The sequence below is a fragment of the Aptenodytes forsteri genome, unplaced genomic scaffold, assembly GCF_000699145.1.
Source record: "Aptenodytes forsteri isolate BGI_AS27 unplaced genomic scaffold, ASM69914v1 Scaffold209, whole genome shotgun sequence".
Taxonomy (NCBI): domain Eukaryota; kingdom Metazoa; phylum Chordata; class Aves; order Sphenisciformes; family Spheniscidae; genus Aptenodytes; species Aptenodytes forsteri.
This window is the reverse complement of record NW_008795034.1, coordinates 1,518,320-1,540,892: the sequence shown is the minus strand read 5'-3', so window position 1 is coordinate 1,540,892 and position 22,573 is coordinate 1,518,320. Positions and strand designations below refer to the sequence as shown.

At 44.0% G+C, this 22,573-nt stretch overlaps 1 protein-coding gene across 1 annotated transcript in view; it reads left to right on the top strand.

The window, feature by feature from the left end:
* The window catches only part of WBSCR17 (Williams-Beuren syndrome chromosome region 17), a 216,900-nt gene that overhangs the window by 133,817 nt on the left and 60,510 nt on the right, over positions 1-22,573 (top strand). Inside the window, exon 6 of the mRNA XM_009276396.2 lies at positions 4,414-4,531. Coding sequence (XP_009274671.1) covers positions 4,414-4,531 — 118 coding nt within the window. The remainder of the gene's footprint in view (positions 1-4,413; positions 4,532-22,573) is intronic.

Here is a 22,573-nt window from a genome sequence, read left to right as displayed (position 1 = left end):
GTCGCGAGGCCGAGCAGTCCGCGAGCCCCAGGGACACAGCTTGTCGCCAGCGGAGCGAAGGGTTTTGCATGGTCTCTGGAGGTCTCTCTTCTGCATGGTCTCTGCCCCATGGAGGTCTGCTGCCTGTGGGCAGGGTCTGATTAACCCTGACTTATGACCAGAGGGGTCAATCCTCAATGCCACATACTTGTATTTAATCTCTCTTGCTATAAACCTGTGTTACACATCCTGGTCTTTATTTATTCTGCAATGTGTTTGCTGTGCCACAAGTGCAGAAGCACAGAGGTGACAGCACTGACAGTTGTTTCTGTTTGCACATTGGGTCCTTAACTTCATCTATGGCCAAAAGAAAATCAAGTGTTTTATCATAGAGTGCTATGTAAAAATAAAGATGGTGTTCTCCCTTACCCTGGTATAGTTAGGGAAATAACTGATAGGCCACTATTTAAACCCACAGGCTTAATTTGACCAAATTTGACAATCGACCTGAAATTTTCTACATATTATGAGTTTGGTAAATTTAGACCATAACGCTCAGAGCCTCCCAGTGTTTCCTGCTGAGATGTTGGCTCCTGCCAGTGACCCCCAGCTGAAACGCAGAGGTGGCAAATTGTGTGTGTTTTGGACAAGTCTGAAATCTCAAAATGGAAAATAAGATGTTTGAGTTTGGTATGTTACATTACGGATGGCAAATCTGGGAGAGGGACAAATGCCTGACAAATTACCTGCCCTTTCTGGGCAGGTAAAGGACCATCCCAGATGTGCTAAATGTGGTGCTGTGTCTCGTAAAGCAGTGGGAACGTGTTGTTGAAGGTAGAGCAACTCCATGATGGAAGTTTATTAAAAACAACAGCAGTTTAATGGAAACTGGACACCCCAGCAGTTCTTAAAGTATATTCTCAGCCTTCCTGTGCTCAGCGGTACAACTGCTAATTATTTTTTTAATATCTTTTTTCCTACATATTTTATAATTTGTGCTTTAGTATAAAATTGGGAGCAAAATCTAATTGTGCAGGAAAATTAATTTCCTTGAATTGAAGAAGCAATCTACTTGAGACTTTTTAATCATTAGATGGTAACTGTGCACTAAAGAAAGGAAGACCATTAAAGTAACTTAATAGACTAGGATAAACGTTTCTCCCTGTATCTTCTTCATCTTTACTTAGAGATTCATGCTGAGGATATTTCATAAAAACTGCTCTGCTTGACCTTTCATCACTTATTGTATAGAGGAGCCAACTGAAATAATGGCAAGAAAATAACGCTGTGGATTTCTGGATACAAACCCAATAAGTGCTAAACGTCTCTGTTCATCCTTTTCTGCCAAATTCTGCTTTTCGTTTCTCATTAAAGAAAGAATAGCTATCGGGACAAATAAAAATGCATTTAGCTGAGCTGAGCTGTGTGATTTTTAAAAACAAACTGTGTTAATGCTTTTAATTAAGGGGCAGAGGAACAAGAGGCTTTATCAGCTTTTTGTCTGCAGGCCATTATTTCATTGTGGATGGGCTATCTATTATTGTAAACGTCCACCTTTTTGAAGGATTTACTACAAAATCAAATGGTGTTTTTATTTAAATTGTTGAGCGCCGCTTGATTCCTCATTTATTTAATATGGAGGCATTGTTACAAAGAAGAATGTAGCACTTAATTTGTATTGCTTGAGGGACCTCAGATCCACTCGGGAGTGCTGCTTTGCATGCTTCATGGTATTGTGTGTTGAAAACAGAATGTGCAGCAAAATGAAGAAGAGGAAAATTTGAAGGTGAAGTTACAAAATCCCAATCAGGCTGTTTCCAAGAGCATTTTGGAAAGGATCGGTGACTCTGTGGTCTATAAAGAGAAGTCGTGTTGCAAAATAATGATGAAAAAAAGCTTTCTTAGGGTACAGCTCCCATGCATGACTGTTGAGTGGCTTCCAGTTCAGAAAACCTTGTTTATCTGGTGGTGAGATCCCAGTGATCCAAATTATTGGATCAGAAATGCAGTTTCATTTGTCTGAAACTTCCACCTGGATTTTTTTCTGGATTTAACTGATCTCTGAGTTAGCAGACCTAACAGGTTTTGGCTGGAGAATTCAAAGGTTCCCGTGCTCCCCCACACCTATTCCCCATGGAGGAGATGAACTGGGTTGTTCATGCTCTGTGTAAAACCAGAGCAACTTACCCGTCTATTTAATTCCAGGAGGTAATCTAAGGTAATGGAGCTATTAGATTTGGCATCACTAACGTGGTTATCATTTCAGAAAGAATTGTTTCTGCTAATGGCAGTTAACTTGCTACAAATTGAAATCTTATGTACTAGAGTGGCAGCAAACCATGAAACATTATACCACTTACTGGAAGGAAGGCCTAGCTGGCTGTCAGGGAAGAAATCTATTGAAAAAACCCTCTGATGGATTCCAATTCTACTAATTTAAGATGGCAGCAGCATTCAGCTGTTCTACCAGTCTATTAGAAGTATTAAAATGTCTATAAATAATAATACTTAAGTGGCTAGAACTCTTCATCCAAGGAGCTCAAGGGTTTCACAAAGATTAATTTGGCTGGCTTTCGGCAGAGCTGAGCTGTAAGGTCCATGGGGGCTATTGAGCCCTGCAGCTGCCTGGGGCGCATCGGGGACCCCAGATGCTCCTCTGGCAGATATGGGCATTTTGCATGGTGTGGATGGAGAGGTTGAGTATGGGCCTGATCCTTGCTATCTGTAAGCTGTGTCTGGGTATATTTGAGCGTGCGTTCCTCCTCTGCAAGCCATAGCTGCTTAGTTCAGCCTTGAACGTGCTCCACAGCATGGACAAGCCGTGAAATCTGTTTTAAGCCAGGACTTTGGGGCTGCCATTAAAATACATGATCCCGTTGCCCCGTTTCTACCTCAAGACCAGGTTCCCTCTGGAGAATGGGCATTTCTAAGTGGTGTGAGATTTGCAGATACACGGGCTACCACTGGTGTTAACACCCTGCAAGTCTTCCCCAGGGAGCACAAGCCGAGTGTCCCCTAGACCCAGGCGAGGAGCTGCAGAGGTAATGGCCATCCCATCCTGCATGGTGGAGCTTCCCCCTGCTCGAAGCTTTGAGCTCAGGATGGGCAGCGGGGGTCCTGTAGCTCCCCATAAGAGCAGACTCTGGCAGTACCTTGGCATGGCTTAGCTGTAAAATTGTCTCCTCCCTACTGATCCCTCTAAGTGGATCCTTGTTTTTTTTCTTTACAGCATGGATTCAAATAAAAGCAAGTTAAAGGGGAGAATGGTTTTTATATTTCTATTTTAGTATAGAAAATATCCCAGCGGGTAAACTTTCCACATACCATAACCACAACAGATTAGTGTATCCCCAAGCAGCAAGAGCATAATGATACGGTTTTGTTCAGTGCTGTGCTCTGTGGCAAAGTGTAATTTTATGGAGAGGGTCACAAGTGTTTAACCACTCAAAAAATACTCCCAAACGCGATCTCAGCTTGCGCGAATCAGAGCAGCATCCCCATCTCAGGGAGCTGTATCAGATGGAGATCTGGTCCAGCGTTTTGCAAGGTAACGAGGGAGGGATGGTGCATGTGCACATGGCGGCCAGGGTTGTTAGTAAACACAACCGTCTCTTACCTCCTCGAAATTGCATAGTTATTATAAATTAACCCTTGACACTGAGTTTTTCCTCAATCTTTCTGCTATTCTATTGATGTAACTACTGTTAGTACTGCTCTCATTTATCTCTTTCCCTGACCGGACACTGTGCTTGGCTGCTCTTGCAGAGGTGGAGCCGAGCAGCACTGTTAGCTGGAGGGCACGAGGTTTCACAGGATGAACGTGACAACTTGATCTCTAACCCGGAGCCCTGTCGATATTGGTGGAACTGGGCAGATGACACAGCAGATGTTTCTGCAAGCAGTTGTCTTGAGTTTTTAAAGAATTTGCTTTTGAAAATTTGTAGTTTACCTTGTTGTCGCTAGTTGATAACAACTTCTTTGTGATATGTAGGAAAGATCCCAATCGGAAACCTCATTTCCCAAGGCACCCTAAAAACTAGTGTCTGTCCTGAAGTCTACTCTGTTACTAGACATGCTAGAAGAAGGTAAGAGAAAGGAAATGTCATTATTATATTTCCTTCACAAATGGGGAATGGAAACCCCAAGAATTTGTGCCCTTGCCCATAGATGCGCCAAGGTGTTTGTGACAGAGCCAAGACCTGAAGGCTTTTCAGTAGTTTAATCCTAGGAGAACTCTTTCTCCAGTCTACGCAGTGAAATGAACTTCAATTTTGGACAATTTCATTGCAGTGGTAAAATAATGTCTTCAAAGGCACAGAGTTCACTCATTGCTGCAAAGTCTCTGAGGTAGCTTTGCAGAAATTAGCCCTTGGTCCATTAAAAATTGGAAAATGTCAATAATTGTGCATTTCTGTTGGTTTTCTTTTTGTACAGGACACCGGCGATGATCGGTTGCTCGTTCGTTGTGCACAGAAAGTTCTTTGGAGAGATTGGGCTTCTCGATCCTGGGATGGATGTGTACGGAGGGGAGAATATAGAACTTGGCATCAAGGTTTGTGACACGTTTGCAAGAAAAATTGCACCTAACAGTATGTAAGGAACCCAAAGCAACACTTTAAATTAAAGTTAGCTTAAACAGTTATTAGAATGCTTCAGGGGAACTGAGCATTGATGTGTTTTACAGCATTTTAATTTAAGTTTAAGGGGGAAAACGACTTGCTTTTAGGGTTGAGTGCAATTTTTTCTTTCTTGGATGCTTATCTGCCTGACCTGATGCAAAAAGCTACTGAGATGAAATGGCATGCCGACATATACAGGCCCTGGTCACGTTGTCACATCGTTACCGTAAGTTACAGGTATCTTAAATAAGAGAAAAAAATATAGTGCCATTTTTGTCATGTGAACAGTCTTAGGGAGGTTGGTGGAACTCATGTGAGAAGACACAAAGCCTGAAAATATTTTACAGGCATTTAGCATCTGCAAATAAAATAAGTTCATAAACAGGCAAAACCTGCTTTTTAAAGTGAAACACTGATAGCCGTGTTTTTAGAGCTGCCTCAATGCATCCACGCAGACATTCGTCGTTACAGAATCCACTGTGACAACATCACTTGATTACTATGTACAATATTAGATGTGGCTTAGTGATTCAAGTGTTTACATACAGTGAAGTGTTTCATAAGCAATGAATTCAATGTTCAGAAGCAACTTGGGATAGCAAAGTCTATGGAGATTCTTTCAGGCATGTTTTAGAGTACAGCACTTGTACATTAACAAGCTGATAGGGAGAGGCTTGAGACTTATAAGTGGAAAATTGAATTGACTGTGCTGTTGTAAAAATGAAAAATCATTGTTCAGTTCATAGATTTACCAGAGGATATTTGCTTTGCTGGCAAATCAGAAGAAACTGGAGAAATCTATTGTTGTTGGCTACAGGGAGCAATAATCGCACTTAAACAAGGGAATAGAAATTAAAGGCTTTAAATATGCCACTTAGCTCTTCTCCATATGAAGTAATTATTGCACATCATCATGCAGCTCACTTCTTTGGTCTAGAGAGATCCCGCTCTAAACCAAGTTTCTCTTGTGGCTATCCTTATTTGTTTGTTTATGGGATTTTTTTATAATATCATTGTGGAATTAGCGTTCTCACAATTTGTAATTCAACCCATCTGCTAGGTTTTGGGGGGATTTCATGGAAGATTGGCTTCTTAACTGGAAAAATAAGATAGATGTCTCAGGGACAAGCGATGAGCATATGTCCTCTTCTTTTTCACATGCTGAACTTTTTAGAAGAGCTGTCTGATAAACATCCTTTTGGATAAAAATAATCCCTCTCTTCCCCAAGTGACTTTCTCAGGCTTGCATTTCCAACCCATGTGTTTCCCTGCTGTTTGCCCACTCATACGCTCTGTGTTCTGGTCAAGGTTTTAAAAATATTGGTGGTTTTGAGAGCCAAAATACTTAGGAAATCCACCTTGTAAGACTATGTAGAAAGTAGATTTTCAAAGATTCCTGAGCTCCAAAAATCAGTCTATGTGCAAGTGTCTTATTTAGCGACCAAGAGCTCATGGCACATCAGTCCCATTTAATACACGTTGGCCGTTGTGTATGCAGGTCAGGTAGCTCATACGGAGAGCTGTCCTGGAGATGGTGTGTCTGCGCTTGACAGATATTTGACTTCCACTTCATAGTAAGATTTCAGTTATAAATAGTTTATTCAAGGCTAGTCGTTGGATGTGTAAGGAAACAGTCTCGTTATGAATTCAAGCAGATGTCAGATCTCAGATGAGTGTAGCTGTTTCTAATAGTCCTGATGTACAGAGGTTGCCAGCCCTTCCTCATGAGCTTGCAGCCTGCCATGGCTGGGGTCTGTAGCAGCCGTATCACATTACCAGTAACGTAGGACTCTCTGTTAATAAAATCTTTTTAAAGGATCAACTCAAATAGAAAATTATTAGGCTTTTTGTGGGTGTTTTGCCGTTTTCCTTGATAAGTGGCTATCTGTAGTTGGAAAAGTGATTTGGTGGTTCCTGGTTTGTTTCAGTGATTCTTGGATGAAAATAAATACAGAAAGTATTTCTTTTCCTTTTGATGCTGGTGCAAATTCCATCATCTTTCTGAGAATCATGTGGCATTTTTTAAACATTATATTCTTGTATTACTGAAAACACTCAAAGAACAAAAATGAGATAATAAACCCATTGAGGCTATGAGAAGGACATGGAAAAATTACAGTGTTTCAGGCAAAAGCATTTAATTTTACCATAATATAGTTAGCCTGTGCAAGTAACCTGAATAACAAAATGAAATAAATAATTGAGAAGGTTGGGCTGTCCTAACCTAGAAGGGCCAAGGCCATACACTGTACAAGAGTCTTGTCTTATTAATATGCTTCAAATATTCTAAAATAAGCCGTACTGTACCTATGTGTGTTGAAATATATGGGCCATATGTTTCTTTCAGTGGCTGAATTCAGTTAGCTAAATGAGAAAGCTCCTGCATGAGCCACTTAAAAAAATAAACCCCCGTTACTCACATTCACAAAGGTGGCTCTGGGCTCACTGCTCTCCCATACGTGCTGGGAAGCATCCTCGGATTGCTCAGATAATAATAATAAAGCCATTAGGCGTGTTGCTGCCCCAGGCAATTCCTGTTGCTTGCGGGGTAGCTTTGGCTGTGACAAAGGAGAACATGCTGTTCTCTGTATTATTGTATTTTCTTTTATCACACCGGAGTGTCTCCAGAAGGTTGTGCTCATTCGCTCCTCTTGTCCCTGATGTCCACTACTTCACTTCCCAAGGCGGAATTGAGTCTAATTCCCCTTTTCTTGGCAGAGAGCGGAGCAGTGTTTGCTAAGCAAGGCAGTTTAGGCTAATATTTCAACTCAGAGGTTTTCAACATGCTTTTTTTTTCTCTCTCCACCCACCCCCACCCCCCACCCCCAAAATGTGCCTTGCAATCAAATTATAATAGAGCCAGGTCTTTCTTACTGTGTTGACAGCCACAAGGACCAAACATTTGATCTGTTCCTGCATTAATAACTCCCCCCAGCAGACTGCTTGTGGAAATCTCATCCTCATGCCCGGCTGGTGACCAGACGACGCCGGTGAAGCTGGTGTGTGGAGACATCTCATACCCGGGCTCGGTCTTGCCGTAGGAATAGGGAGAGCAAGTATTGCTCCAAGCTCCCACCGCTCATCCGGGGGAGTGTGCGGGTGCTGTGGACCACAGCCTGGCCCCCTACCGGGGCCCAGCTCCTGCTGTTCATCCCAGAAAGAATAACCTGCTCTCTCCAAACAAACTTTGAGCCAACTCTTTTAACCCTTTGTTGTACCAAACAAGTTTCTGTTCTGATTTTATAAACCTGGTGTCCAGTTTCCGTGGCTTGAAAGTGTTGACGCTGCTCTGGGTCCCCACCAGCTCCACGTGTGAATTTTGGCACAGAGGCTTCTCTGACCGTCTCTGCTCCTTCTGTTGAAAATTTTTATTGTATTTTAAAACTGTTTGTGGCCCTGGCTTTTAGTGGCTGTGTGACTAAGCGGGAAGACTGCTTTTGCTGCATGTCTCGTTTTTTCTCTGCAGGGAAGGGTTTCATGGGTTTTCGTGGTTAGTCACAGACATTCACTAAAGATGCTCCATTAAATTGTTCGTGTCTATTTGAATGAAGATGCAAAAGGCTATTGTGTGACTGTTGCCATGATTTCAAAGTCGGGGATGGGTTACAAGGTTGTTTTCAGAATATTTTATGCTTCTGTTGTGCATTGCTAATTAAACTTATTTGAGTTGTCTTTTAGAGATTAATTTAATCAATAAGGATATTATTACTCCTTTGATGGTATCATTTGTACAAATTGTCACTTGAAGAAGGCAATTAACTGAGAATGCTTATTAGCTGATCCATCCCACACCTTATTTGTGTAGTAAGAATCGATTATTGAATTCATTAAGAAAAGCATAATTCAGGGATCCCTTTGAGGTTTAATGACCGACTCGAGCTACTTTTTGCTATAAATGTTAAATTGTCAGAAGTTTGGTTTGGGTCTTTTTAAACTATTTCCAGAGGAAAAGCACAGCACATCCTCTTAATATCCCAGATTTTTTTCCCCAAATTTGTCATCTAGCTTCAACAGGACAGAGTTCTGGTGCCGCCAAGCCAGCAGTTGTGTGCACGGAGCAGACAGAGTTGCATCCATGTGCATAGCTGTAAGGGCGGGGAATATGGAGCTTTGAAAATCAAATGGGCACAACGAGGGATTGAGCATATTGGTTTTAGTGGGGGTTTCTTTAATAATCAGACTCTCATCCTGCAGCCACTTAGGCACATAAGTAACCTCATTGCACTGGCAGTGACATTGATCCTCTCCCAGAGGGTACCATGCCTGTGTACCCTTCAGTCTTTCAGAAACCCTTAAAATAGATTAAATAGCATTTTAATGGTACAAATCTCTTGTGTGCATTTCATCCATGAAGGAGCCCATTTTGTTTATATGAGTACGATTATTCATATGCTGAAATGTTGAGAGGGTCAGGGAAGGAAAAAAGGAAAGCCATCAAATAAGTATATTTAGATTCCACAAGGGGCTTGACTCTTTCTGCACTCAGAAAATCAAATCCTTCTCTTCCTGCATACATTTTCCATAAAATTATGGCTATATCTTTTTGTTAAGAAGAACACAGTGAGGGTATTTAGAGCAAGCAGTTCTTTCGGCATCCATGGCTTTGTCGGGTCTGAGGCGAGGGATGGGCAGCCTGTATCCAGCCCTATGGGAGGCAGAAAATGCCCCCCATGGGGTGCTGGGTGGGAGCAGAGGAAGGATGTCAGGGCAGGGCTATGAGTCATGAGAAAGATGTTTTCTTTTTTTTTCCTCTCTTTTTGTGAAAAATATAGGCTAGCACAGGCTTGCTTTCCCAGCCTAGCTGGGAACACAGGCTCTGGTGTGGATACCCTGTGTCTTTATATGACATTGCGCACGTCTCTAAAATGGAGAACGATAGACGCAAGCATAATGGGGAGCAAATAAATACCATTGCTAGATGGATATTTGGCTAGGTTTCTACTTGCATGAACCTAATATCTAAATAGTGCCTGTCATCAAAATGTAAAAATATCCCTGGTTAGGGTGGAATTTATTTTTATAATGTCAACCAAACGTGCAGACATCTAATATCAGGTGTCACGTTTTGTCTCTGCGATGTGTGTTACTGCTGTCATTCGAAACGTTGTTTTGCCAGGGCTTTTTGTTTGATCATCTTCAAACGTCTCTCTCTCTCAGTTCTTCTGATTAATATATTAAAGTCTGGGTGCAGGCAGAGATAGCTGACGGTAGGCAGCACCTGAAATCCCTTTTTAACCACCCTGTCCATCAGCGCCTGGGCGTGAATTACAGCGTTCCTCCAGTGACTGTCATGTCTGCTGGCTTCACCAGCCGCTGTGCGATGCGCGCGCTGAGGCTCGCCGGATGCGGCGCATGGTGGGATCCGGGAGATCAGCGGTGACGCGTTGTTACATTTTTTATCACTTTGAAAAATAGGAAGCTGAAAAGCATGTAATTTATTCATAAGGGTTTATTAGGCTTGTGAGGGTTCACTGAGACGCAGTAGTTAAGGTTGAATCAAGTTTCTCATGATGTGCAGGGTTTTTTTCCCTGTCTGCACCTAGCTTTGCTGAGACTGAATTAGTCATGAAATTACACATGCGGCAGTGAAGGGGTTTTTTTGGGAAGTGTGGGAACAAATCAGCCCGAACGTCTGAGGGAAGGACTTGGAGGAGCACAGATAGGTTTTGCTGCGAGATGCCTCCCAAGCTTTATTTTGTGGTTGGTTGCAGGAGGTGTCAGTGCATCTAGTTGCAAGGAAGGAGAGAAACGTGCCTTTGACTAGTTGAAGGCTTTGGGGTAGAATTACCAGATACCAGTTGATTATCTGGGGAGTATGTACTGTTCAAATATCCACTCTTTTAACATTTCTGAGAATTTATACTGAGGAACTGCAACCTTCACAAAGTTGGTCAGATGCAGATGATGCAGAAGTCAGTGCCAGCAGTGGGGGATGCCCGAGAGGGGCTGTTGGCAGAAGGGAAGGGGATGAAATTCTGGGCTCACCTATCAGGGAAAGAAACTTTGGAGTTAGAGCAAGACCCAGTTTGAAAAGTTGGGGGCTAAACCTTGGTAAAAGTAACGGGGAACCACTAAAGGCCGGGGAAGTATTATTTAACAGACATTGAAGTTACAGCCCAGCCTGATCCGCAGGATGAAGCTGCATGGACGTGATGGATCACATCTGCCTCCTCTATCTCCAGGCACAAAAAACCTCCCCGTAGCGTGGAGCAGCCATAGCAGCAGTAGGTTTGATGCAGGCTATCACAGACCTGCCTGTGGCTTGCCAAGAGCCCAGAGAATACTGCAGTTTAGGAAACAAAAGAAAAAAAAAAAACAAAAACCCCCCAAAACTAGGTTTGATGCAGGCTATCACAGACCTGCCTGTGGCTTGCCAAGAGAATAGAGAATACTGCAGTTTAGGAAACAAAAGAAAAAAAAAAACCCCCCAAAACCCCCCACAACCCAAATCTGCCAACAATATAAACTCAAGACCAGCTTTTAAAAAGTATTTTATCAGGCACCAAAATCCACTTAGAAATTGGGGCTTAAGGCTGTTTCCAAATAAAAATCAAGTTTGCTTGGAACAAAATAAGAGGCAGAGTAGGACTGACCTTGGGAAAGGTCTTAGAAATACAGCTTTAGAAATAGTGATACACCAGTAATACATTACCTTTGTGTACAGCCAGAGTCTGTTTATTTGTACCTGTATCCCTGTTAGAGAAGTCAATTTTGCTCTTCAGAGTGATTGTTGTGTGGTTGGAAGAAATATTTCCACCACTGAACAATACCCAATCACTGCCAGCATTTATTTTAAGAGCAGGAATCAGTACAAGTATGAATTCAGATCCTATATTTGGCATTTTAGTTGTCAGCTCAGTATTTACTGTAGGTGCTTGAAGATACTTTATAAGAAGCTCCAGTGTAGTTTTCCAAACTGATAAAATGCTTTTCATCACAACCGCCTCCATGGAAATGGAGCCATATTTTGATTATTCTCGAAACAGGCTATAACCTCTGCGTTGGGAGCCGGAGAGCAGCTCTGCTCTTACCGCCGCAGTGCTTGGGTGGTTTATAGCTATCCCTCCTCGGGAAAGGAAATTGCAGGCAGGCAGCCGCAGAGCTCCTGTCTCTCTCTTTTCTCTTGATAGAAAATGATTTGTCATCCCTGCCTGTTACTTGCTGACAGATGGGGACAGGTAGAGGGCGGGGGGAAGGGACCGCTATTTTCACCCCACTGGATTCTAATGTTTTTACTGACAAGTTGATTTTTATGCCGGGAAGACACTGATCATCTTTGTTGGGAAACGTGATAACTCTTGCCATGCAGTAGGCCGTGTGTTGTGGTTGAGATCCACTGGCGGGTGAAGAAATCCATTTTGGGACTCAGCCATGCCTTCTCTTCACTTGAAACTCTGGCGGGTGTCAGCTTTTTACTGATTTTTCACAGGATCGGTGCCTCTGGCAAGCAGTGGTTAGGGATCTGCCAGATGTTGGTTTAACACGCTGGACCATAGTTGGAGTCCACCCTGGGCTCGGGGCCCGGGTGGAGAAAGCCAGATGTGGAGAGCAGCCACAGCATCTCCATAGCTAAAGGGGCTGTGGAGAGCAAGGGCAGGTGGCCATGCAGGTTCGTAGAGATTAAGCAAGGTTTGGTTTATTTGTGCTTCTCACCAATGGTTTTTAGAAAGTGGAGCCTAAATCCTGAGAGAGGTTCTACAGCACTCGTGTTTGGCCTAACTCTGCTCCTGTTGAACAGCGCCGTTCCCATGTTGCTCTTTCCACTGAATTTTGTGGAAATTTGAATTTGAGTTTCCACTGCTATAGGATTTGGACCATACTGACATTGTCCGGTGAGGTTGTTCAGGGGCACCTCAAGCACAGGTGCTCACACCCCTGCCCACATCCAGGCTGTGTGCATTAAAGACGCTGCCAGTATCCCCAAGACAGGTTGATTTATTTTTTCTATCACATGCTGTGTTTCTTGGGCATGAGACCCATTCCATAAGCCCTTTAACTTCTCCTGGGCTTCCAGCTCTCCATCCTCCATGGAGAAAGATGTGCCAAAGGAGGCACCCTGAGTCTCCGCATTATCACCCTTTCCTGCTTGTTGCTCAGGGGCGCATCCGTTCCTGGCCATGTTCCCTCAATATTTTATGTGGAAATGCCTGAACCCCACTAGGCGTGGGGTTGGGGCAGGGGCTCAGCGTGCCTCACCATCCATGTTTTGTATTATGGCTGTTGGGATGAAATGCGGCAGATATGTAGCACCTGCTGCCGATGCATGCTCTGCTCTGACATCTGCGCCATTCTGGGCTCTGGTGAAGGTGTTTGCTAGGCAGATTCAGGTTATCTTGGCAGCCCTGGCTTTGATGGTCAGGCAACAGTTTGCTTTCATCTCCAACCCCAGAGATACCTGCGGTGCCATCCTATGCATCTCATCCAGCCAGCCCTTGCTGTTGTGGAGAAGACTCAACAGACTTTCCCGCAGCAGGAGACATTTCTTTGCTGGCTGGCTGGGCAGGGGTGTCGGGGTGCACTGAAATGTGGGATCCCGGTTGCATCTTTGGGGTACATCAGCAGGCATTTTAAGGACTGTGTGGGCCAGAGGTTTGTTGTGCTGACATTCACCATAGGCTGGTGTGTCTGGGAGGCGAAGGAGTTGGCATGGGTGATGCCAGCAGGCTTGGCACAGCCGTGCTTTGGCTCTCACCCTCCATGTTCTTGCAGGGAAATAAATTACTTAAGTCCTCTTAAACAGCAGCAATGGGTATGAGCAGCTGAAGAAGGATTCCCATATCGTTCCAACTGACATATTCCCCTCTGTACTGCAAGGCACGTTGGTTTGCTTCTTTATTAGCCCTCTGGGCCCTGCTGAGTGGAAGCAGCCCTGGGACATCCCTTCCCATCCCCCATTGCCTGGGCCATGGTCACGTTTCCAGCACTGAGCACTCGTTAATGTGGGGATGATGCATGAGCCAGAGCAGTCCCGGCTCTCTGAGTGCCTGTTGGCTGCAATTCGGTCAGGAATTGCTGAGATGTAGCAAAGTTAGGCCTCCTGAAAGCTGGTTTTATAACATCACTCCCTGGAGGACAACTGTCCTTTAAAGTATTTCTGGGTGTCTGAAACAATAATTCTCTGAAATTTGCTTTCTCCTTTCACTCACCACTATACAAGGTGAGCAGCAGCACATTTACTCTGTGCATGTGCCTATGATGTCTGGGATATAAATTACCCTATAAAACAAAAAACAGGCTTGTGTCTTCCTAAAAACCCAAATCCAAGCCAAACTGAACTTTGTCTTCTTACAAAAAGCACGCTTGGGAAATGCCAAGAAAATTTGACATGAAATTACACACCAATAAATGAGGCTTATAATAAACTGAGATGAGAAATGAGGTTTTTTTCATCCCATTATATTCATAAAGCTTTCAGAAAGCTCCCTGTTCATCATGACTGCAAAGGCAAGGTTATTTTTTTGTCTTTTCATCTGTCCTTTCTTATGAGAAGACTAACTTGTGATGCACTTGCTGGGGCTGTGGGACACACAGATCTCTTCCTTACCTCATCCAGAGTCACAAAGCTGAGTTTATAACTCTCGCCGGCCTCCGGTGACTCAGACAGGGTGGTAGCCTCAGACCTCGGAGTGGTCCTGTCTCATAATCACTGAGCGTTGGATTTTTTCAAGGATAAGACACTCTCTTCATTGACTACAGATTTCTTCTAGGCCCGAGGATTGTTCCTGATGAAAATGTAATCAATGCCGTTACACTCCTGTGATTTTCAACCAAAAAAGCTTGTAGTTAGAAATTCCCAACCAGCTTTTAGTGTGTTCAGTGTCTCTGTAAGGCTTTGCAGTCATCCTCTCTCAAGGACTTTCAGGTCAAACCTGTTCATTTTTACAAACGAAAACACTGTTTTCCGAGAGCCCCTGCCTGCAATCGCAGCCTTGGCTCTGAGGACTGTTCAAGCTGTATTTCTTTTTCGTCTGAACTCCTCACCAATACAGAACGCAGCCAAAAGGCAGCTGACAGCCTGATGGCTGATGGCAAGAAACAGAGACCATCTGCATTTCCCTGTGTATGTCCATCCCAGCTCTGCCGAGTCAGCAGAAAATTGTAGTAACAATAATAGTATTCCTGATCAAATATTGTCCCAGCCCTGTAGCGAGGCCAGCTTCACTCCCAAATTAAGGAAGACTTTTCTACCCTGCCTCCTGCACGTGCCCTTCAAGCATCACAGTTTTGCTGGAAGACCCTGCATCACCTCCTGGACGCCCCCTTGAACATCCAAATCCTTTTGAGACCGGTATCCTACTCCTTGGGATTGCTTTATAGCGCTTTCTTTTATGTCAGCTTATGGCCAGGTTTGATGGATTGTGCCATGTTACAGTCACCCGTTCCTCTAAGAAATTCAGTCCAGCATGTTTGTATGCCAGTCACCTGCCTCCTGACCTTTTGCTTTTCAGTGTTACTGGGCATGATTTGCCGTTGTGCTGTCACAAGCTCCAGCATGCGGTGAGTACAAAGCAGATGTAAAACACTTAATAAGGATGTTAACACTTGGTACGCATTCATGCCCAGCTCTGAAGCTTTGCAGAAGGCCCTGGAAGATCTCTGCCTCTGGCAGATCATGCTGTGTCCAGCCCATGGCTTACTTCGATCTGAACAAATCCTATGTACTTGAGCTCATTTTAATATACGTGAAACTTGATTGGGGTAGGAGTTGCATCGTCTTATGTGTTCAGAAAAGTTGTTGGTGTCTTTGGACTCAACCAGTATTAATAGCAGTGATGATAAGTATCAGCTTGTTCAGTTGTCTTCTCAAATTAGTTGGCTCACTTCTTCCACAGCTCTTTCAGTACCGTCAGACTTGAGTGACGGCTTCAGTGTGACAAGGAGGAGAAAATTCCCGGCAAAATTCAGTGGGAACTAATCACTTATCTCCTTCAGCCATCCTGGAAAATCTCCTCTTTCCTTTTGTGACTAGCAGGAGCCTGGCACTGAATGCATGTCCCTTGATGTGATATCACTTGAGACTTGCCCTGTGCATCGCTGAGAATAACAGTGGAAATAACTAGACATGATTTATGTTTCCCAGTGCATTTATCCTTCAGTCTAGTGTGTCCTTGTGATGCTCGACAGGGACTGCAGAGGTGGTGCTCTGTGGGACTCATTTTGAACAGCATTCACAGTCGGAGCTCCCTGTAAAGTGAATGCTATCACAGCAGTGAACTTTCTGGCTTCCCCGTGGTGCATTTTTATTCAGAGCAAGACTATTGCCTCATAGATGATCTAATCGCTATGATGCACCGCTGCCGTAATGCATAAAAGGTAGTTAACCCCAGTAACACTGCACACAGTTTTCATTTGTCTCCTTGACTTCAGGGTTTTCCCAGGAGTCCCAGGGCAAGGGAAAATGTCGCAGCTTGACCTCTACACCGCGGGCTGACTCCTCGGCAGCCTCCTCGTGCTGGTATTAAGCTGCCAGCCAAATCCCATCCTCAAATTCTGTAAGAGTTTGGGTGGTTGACCAAAACTTCCTTGGCTTTGCCAAAAAACTGAGCCACTAAGGTATTAGATACCATGGAACTAGAGCGTATATTAGGTTTTTTCCTGCACTCAGGATTTTAGCAGTATTTTTAGCATCCAGTCTCTCCCTGAGCTGGTTAGAGGCAGCCAGTACAGGAAGCTGGTGAGGCAGATCAGAGAATAAAATGAAATTCCACCTTTGACTACCCAGGCTGGGATCCAGCAGAGCACTTAACTTTCAAGCACCCGGGCAGTCGTCTTAATTTATGTGGCACTATTGCATCTGCTTAAATGTAAGTGCTTTTAGGTGCCTTTCTGCATTGAGGCCTCTAGAGCTGAACTTGAGCCATAAGGGTTAATATTTTCAAAACAAAATTTTTCACTGGAAGAAGGTGTTGTTTCTCTTTCTTCCCCCCCCTTGCCCCCTCCAAACAGTTTTTCCATTTTATGACCTAATTAACTCATCTAGCTTTAAAATACAAGTGCATCCTTCTTGGATTTTGTCATGTGTCACCACCTTCTAGGAGTTATTATGTCTTACTTGCACAGAAAATACTGGGAGAAGACACCAGGAAGTAAACTAACCTGTTCATTGAATAAATTTATACCTAAAGCTTCAATAGCAAACCCATTATTTCATATTCACCTACAGACACAAAATACATGTTAATTAACCAAAGTACTGCTAGTGGGCATATGCAAATGAAATGGCATCAATCAAGCCAAGATCACCCTTTCTTTTGCATTTTTACTTTATTAAGAAATACTGCTTTGTGCTGACCGCAGTTCCTTAATATCAGATCTGTGCCTTGAAGCTCAGTGCTAGGACTGAAAAGAGGAAGAAAATCGGAATTTCCTTGTGCTGTAGAAAGTGCTGCAAATAATGCAGTTTATAATGAAGAATTCATATGTAATCCCATAGAGGAGATAACTGTCTAGATCTGCCTCAGGCACAAAGAACCCAAGTTTATTTTTGTAGAAGGTACTTCATTCTGTCAAAGCAACAGAGTTAAGGGGAGAGAGACAATTAGATATAAATTCACATTTGGACTAAATATATCTAACTTAATATGTGAAATAGGAGTTTTAAGTCTGTAGCTCTGCTTTTCCAAGACACAAGGTGATAGCAATACCCAAAGCAATAGATAAAAAAGGATGTCCCGTGTTGGCCTGCCAAGTGCTCGCTGTAGGAGGGAGATGATCCTCGGTGTTGTCACCCTTCCCCACTCCCCAGGGTGCCAGCAGCCAGGACACCAGGTCAAGCAGCACCTCCCAAGTGCCTTGCTCTTGGGCAGAGGCACTGGGGATGCTCCTGGTACGTCAACACTTAAATGCTTCAGATCTTTGCCCAGCACTTTGCACATCCATGTCCTGCACATCTCCCAAACCACGGGAGGTGGGTACCTGTCTGCAGGAGAAGGTAGGGTAATAGTCTCATTGCTGACCTGTTCAGCTCAGCAGCCTGCTTCCAATATCTCTTTTATATTATTTGTTGCTTTGGCATCATTCAAGTATTGATTGTGCTAAGGGCATATCAGTGTTTTTATAATTGCTTCTTTGCTTCTGAGGATGCATTTTGTTTGCTTTCCAAATGAAAGATCTAAGCTGGATATTAAATGATGAGCCAGGACTGTGGGTAGGTGCTGTAACCTTTAATGTTTAAGAGCTAGCATTAACATTGCTGGCAAAGGCATTGTGAATGGTAAAGAAACTCCTTACTACATGGTCTTTTCCATCCAGAGATGTTGATCCACCCACCAAAGGAAGGTAACTGTTGATATTCTCCTTTTGCTTATGGAGTCCTGTAGCACAGCTGCGTCTGTGTTAACCCCAAGCGCTCTGTGTGCCCCCTGTGCCTGCCCATTTTGTCCCTGGAGCTCTTGATGGAAAGAATTGGTCCAAATCCCCGGGTTGAAACATCCCTCTGTGATTTTCCTTTGGTCCCCTGTGCTGGCAGGACGCATCCCCCTCTTCCCAGTCCCCTCCAAGCAGCCGTGAGCTCCAGGAGAGTAAATCTAAAACCACAGCTGAGGCTCAGCTGTTGCCCCTCTGTTTGGTCTGATTTGGTTGGCTTGGCAGCTGTAGAATTACAAACAAACGCAAAGAAAGTTTGCAGCCAGAAGTAAAATGTTTTCTTTCTCCTTCCTGGGATTTTGGGTTTAAAACCATATAAATGTGCAGATTTACATCTGTTTTCTATTCAAAACCTTAGCTTTGGCCATTTGTACTTGAAACTCGGTGTGGGTCTGCAAAAAGCTCATGTTCCTTATTGGATTTTTCCAGAATCAGGAGCCTGGGCTTCAGCTGTGAACATAAAACCCCATTCCTGTAGCTTTGGTTTCTGCTCAGCCAGCTCCAGATCCCATAACATCTCACCGTGCTGGTGAACTCGGATTTTGGCAAGCTTTGTTTTCTCCTTATCTGTGCTTGCTCCAGTGGCATCTCCAGTGGATGCTCAGAGGTAGTGAGTCACAGGAGATGACACACATGCTGCCTGCCCCAGGGGTTCCTCTCTCGCCTGCTTTAATGGCCAGCACAGATGTCTCCCTTCAACACAATTTGAAAAACCCAGGGCTGGAAAAAAAATGCAGTTTTCTGATCTTCCAGCCAGCTCTTGCACAGACCTATCCTGACAGCCCCCAGTCCCTTCTGTTCTCACCAAGGACTTCCTGCAGCTGTACCCAAAGCCATGAGCAAGGGGCAGTGTGTGGCCGTGGGACCCAGAGAGCAGCGGATTTTGCCAGAGCACCCAAAAGGGTGACCAGCCACATTGTCCATCCCAACCCCCTTCACAGCTCTTGCTACCTACATTATCAGAGGGTTGCAACCACATTTCTAGTCCAAGCTCATCACAGCCACCAAGTGCCCAGTAGTTTTCTTGTGTTTCTGCTGCCCAGACAGGGAGGAACTGCTGCCCAGCGTTGGGGCTGTTGACGTGCCAGGGTGTAGGTCACTGCCTCTGCTTCCTGCCCAGCCTTGCTCCTCGCCTGCCCATTCATCCCACACCATCCTGTCAGAGCAGTGGCATTGCTTCCCCACTGCTTTACTTTGATAACGAGCATGTATAGCCTCTCTTACTGACCATATCTGCTTTACTTGGACTTGACCTCTTGGCCAAGGGTTTGCTGAAGCCCCATGTCTGCGTGCAGGGTCCCCATCTTGTCTGACAATGCATTTCCATGTGCTTCTAAGGCCATGGATGAAAAGCTTTAAAATACAGAAGACATAAAAATTATTAAGAAAACAAACCTGTCTGATCACTACCTCAGAGGTCTCAGTTACTCAGATTTGTACAAGCTGCAGGAACAGCATACAGACCTTTTTAAGCAGGACATCTTAATGGTAATTTTTGCTGACAGTTAAAAATCAGCCAAGTGAACCATTTTAAAAGCCTTTCAAAACTGTTCAGTTACATCATCTGCTGCTTTTGTCAAATACACAAAAGAGTGTCTTGTCATGTCTTTCGTCTCATTTTTACAAGAGTTATGTTGTCTATTTAGATTATATTACAGGAGCGAACAGTTGTTCAGGGATTATCATTTGTATGAAACAAGGAGAACGTTCAGGAAGAGTAACAGGGTGGTTACCTCCTCAGCTGAAACTACCATTAATTTTATTTTTGTTCCTAACATATAAGATTAACAGTAACTGAAGCTGCATCCAGTGTTGACTCTGGTCCCCAGTATAAGGAGGAGCTCGTGGAGGAGAATTTCTGGTGAGCGAAGTGTCCTTTTTTTTTCTGCCCAGGCAAGGTGAGGGACCAGAGGCAAATATGGGTTTAGCATATTTTGAAGTCTCTTTCTGGAGCAGGTTTTGTTGTTCTGGTGTGTGGTTGGTTTAATGACCTGGTGACATGGAAGTGTGTCCCCGTGGAGGGCAGGGTGGCCGCTGTGGGTGGCCTCCGGCAGGACTCCCGGCAGTGACTGAGGGGGACAGGAGCCGTGTGCCCTGGAGGAAGGTGAGGAGCGTCCTGCTGTGAACTGCATGGGCAAGACCCCAACTCCCTTGCGAGGGAAATGCTTCTGACAAAAACGTGTATTGAAGGGGTGGAAGATGGAGCAGGTGTGCCTGTCTCATTTGTGCCTCCAAAAGCTGCTCCTCTTGGTAGAGATTTACACATCAGGCCCGGGAACTTGGCTGTACATGCTGCTTCGATTTCAGCTGGAAAGTGCCTCTTGTTTCTAAAATCTCTGTTGTCTTATAATAATCTACAGCAACTGTATTTTCATTTTTTTTGCGAGGAACACTTAGACACCGAATCGCTCCTCTCCTCCCCTCCTCCCAGCGTCTTTCTGAACAATAAAATTGAGATCTATCTACCTAAAAACTGAGCACCCTGGGGAAGCATGTGCCTGGGCTGCTTTGATTTCATTTGGTCTGGGGGAATGCCTTGTTCATGGTGTAGCAGTCTGCACGTTTAACGGATTTGCTTGGCTCTTTCTGTGACATGTATAAAGGGAAAAATGTGTTTATTGGTATCAAATTTAGAAGACCTGTAATGTTTAAGAGGGAGATATGTTCAGTGCTTTTGAAAATGTGATATGAAATGGGAAATTGTCGGTTTTGCTATCTTTGCAGAAGTTCTCTCAGCTTTACTGACGAGGCTTCTGCGATGTGGTTATAACCCAAGTCCTAAAAAACTGAATGCATAATAAAATACCTATGGCATGTCATCATTTTCGGTTATATTACTGTAACTGGTGTATATATCTAAAGGCAGTCATCGCTATGGAGGAGGGAGGAAAATACAGAGAGCGCTTTAAATTTCTTTAGACATTGAAACATCTGAAGGAGGAACTATAATGGTAATATACAATAATCCTCTTTTTTTATCTTCTCATGAAATTGTATCTCTCTTCCTTTTTCTCCTGAAGTTGATCTGACTTCCAGCATGCAGGTTTCAGAAATAAATCGATGATTAACTAAACAACAGGTATTCATAAAACTCCTTGTTTTATAGCAACATTTGAAGTACTGCACAGTACGTGCTCTTCAAGCAGATATACACACCTAGGTACATTATTTGAACTGTAGATAAATGAATAGTTATATCTGGTAGAGCTTGTATTCAGTTGTACTTATCCGGCTGGTGTAAATTCACGTAGGTTTATGGAGGGAGAAGAGCAATATTTTTTTACAGCTGCAGGAGACCTGGCCCAAGGCTGAAGATCTCCGGGCATTGCAATGAGGGAATGATATTGCTTCTGCTGACTTTTTCTGGCTTAAGAGCACATCTCACGAAGTGCACATGAGATACTTTTCCTGGATTTCCATATTTCAGTTCCAGTTAAGAGTAAGTCCTGGGGCATTTTGGGACCGGCTGCTTTCATTCCTGGAAAGCATTACTGTAAAGGAAAAAGGAGAACTTTATTCTAAATGAGCAGCGTGTAGTAGATTATTCTCATTGAAAGCATTTAGCTCTTGGTAAATGTGAATCATGTAAATAGAAAAGATTGTAAAGCATGTCTGATAATGTCGACTGAAGAGCATGAAAAGCCCATTGTACAAATGCTCTTGATAATCACCTGGAAGGGTCTGTGGCTCTCAGAGTTAAACACACGTGCAGGTTTCTCTGTTGGCATTACTTCGTAGGCGTTTGGTACTTTAAATGTAGAAGTATTGTTATGGTTGACACACGTTTGATGTAGGGTCATACGTGCCCCACTGATCTCTCTGCTGATGTCCATCCTTTTCTTTATGAAACTCTGTCCCCTGCGTGGGGAGTTGGGGATTGGTGTTACAGTGGCTCGTCGTGGGCAGCTTCTGAAAACATTATCTCTGGCAATTGAAAAGGCGACAAAACCACAGGGATTTATTGGGAAAGGAGCTGAGAATAAAGGCAAAGACATTGCTGTGGCTGCCTACACCCTGAACTACGCTGTGTAGCTCCTGGACCTCAGTCTCAAAAATGATGACTTAGAGTTGGAAACAGTTCAGAGGAGGGCAGTGGGGGTAATGGAGGGTACAAAAGGGCTCCTGCATGGGGAAGTGCTCAGCGGAGAGAGCGCCTGGAGCCTGGATAGCGGAGGAGGATGTGGGAAAGCTGCAAAATCAGAAGTGGCACAGAGCAAATGAATGGAGAGTTGCTTTTTCTTGGGCCCTTTCAATGGGACATGTACCAAAGGGAGCACGGGGGCATTTGAAAACACTGAAGAAGATGCTTCTTCACAGTGTTTGTGGGCACTTGGCTGCTAATACTTCACTTGCTCAACAAGTGCCTGGGTGGGAAAGCTGCAAAATCAGAAGTGGCACAGAGCAAATGAATGGAGAGTTGCTTTTTCTTGGGCCCTTTCAATGGGACACGTACCAAAGGGAGCACGGGGGCATCTGAAAACACTGAAGAAGATGCTTCTTCACAGTGTTTGTGGGCACTTGGCTGCTAATACTTCACTTGCTCAACAAGTGCCTGGATTTAATAGTCAGACCAGTTATCCTCAGGGTATTCAGCCCCCTGAGCTGGAAGG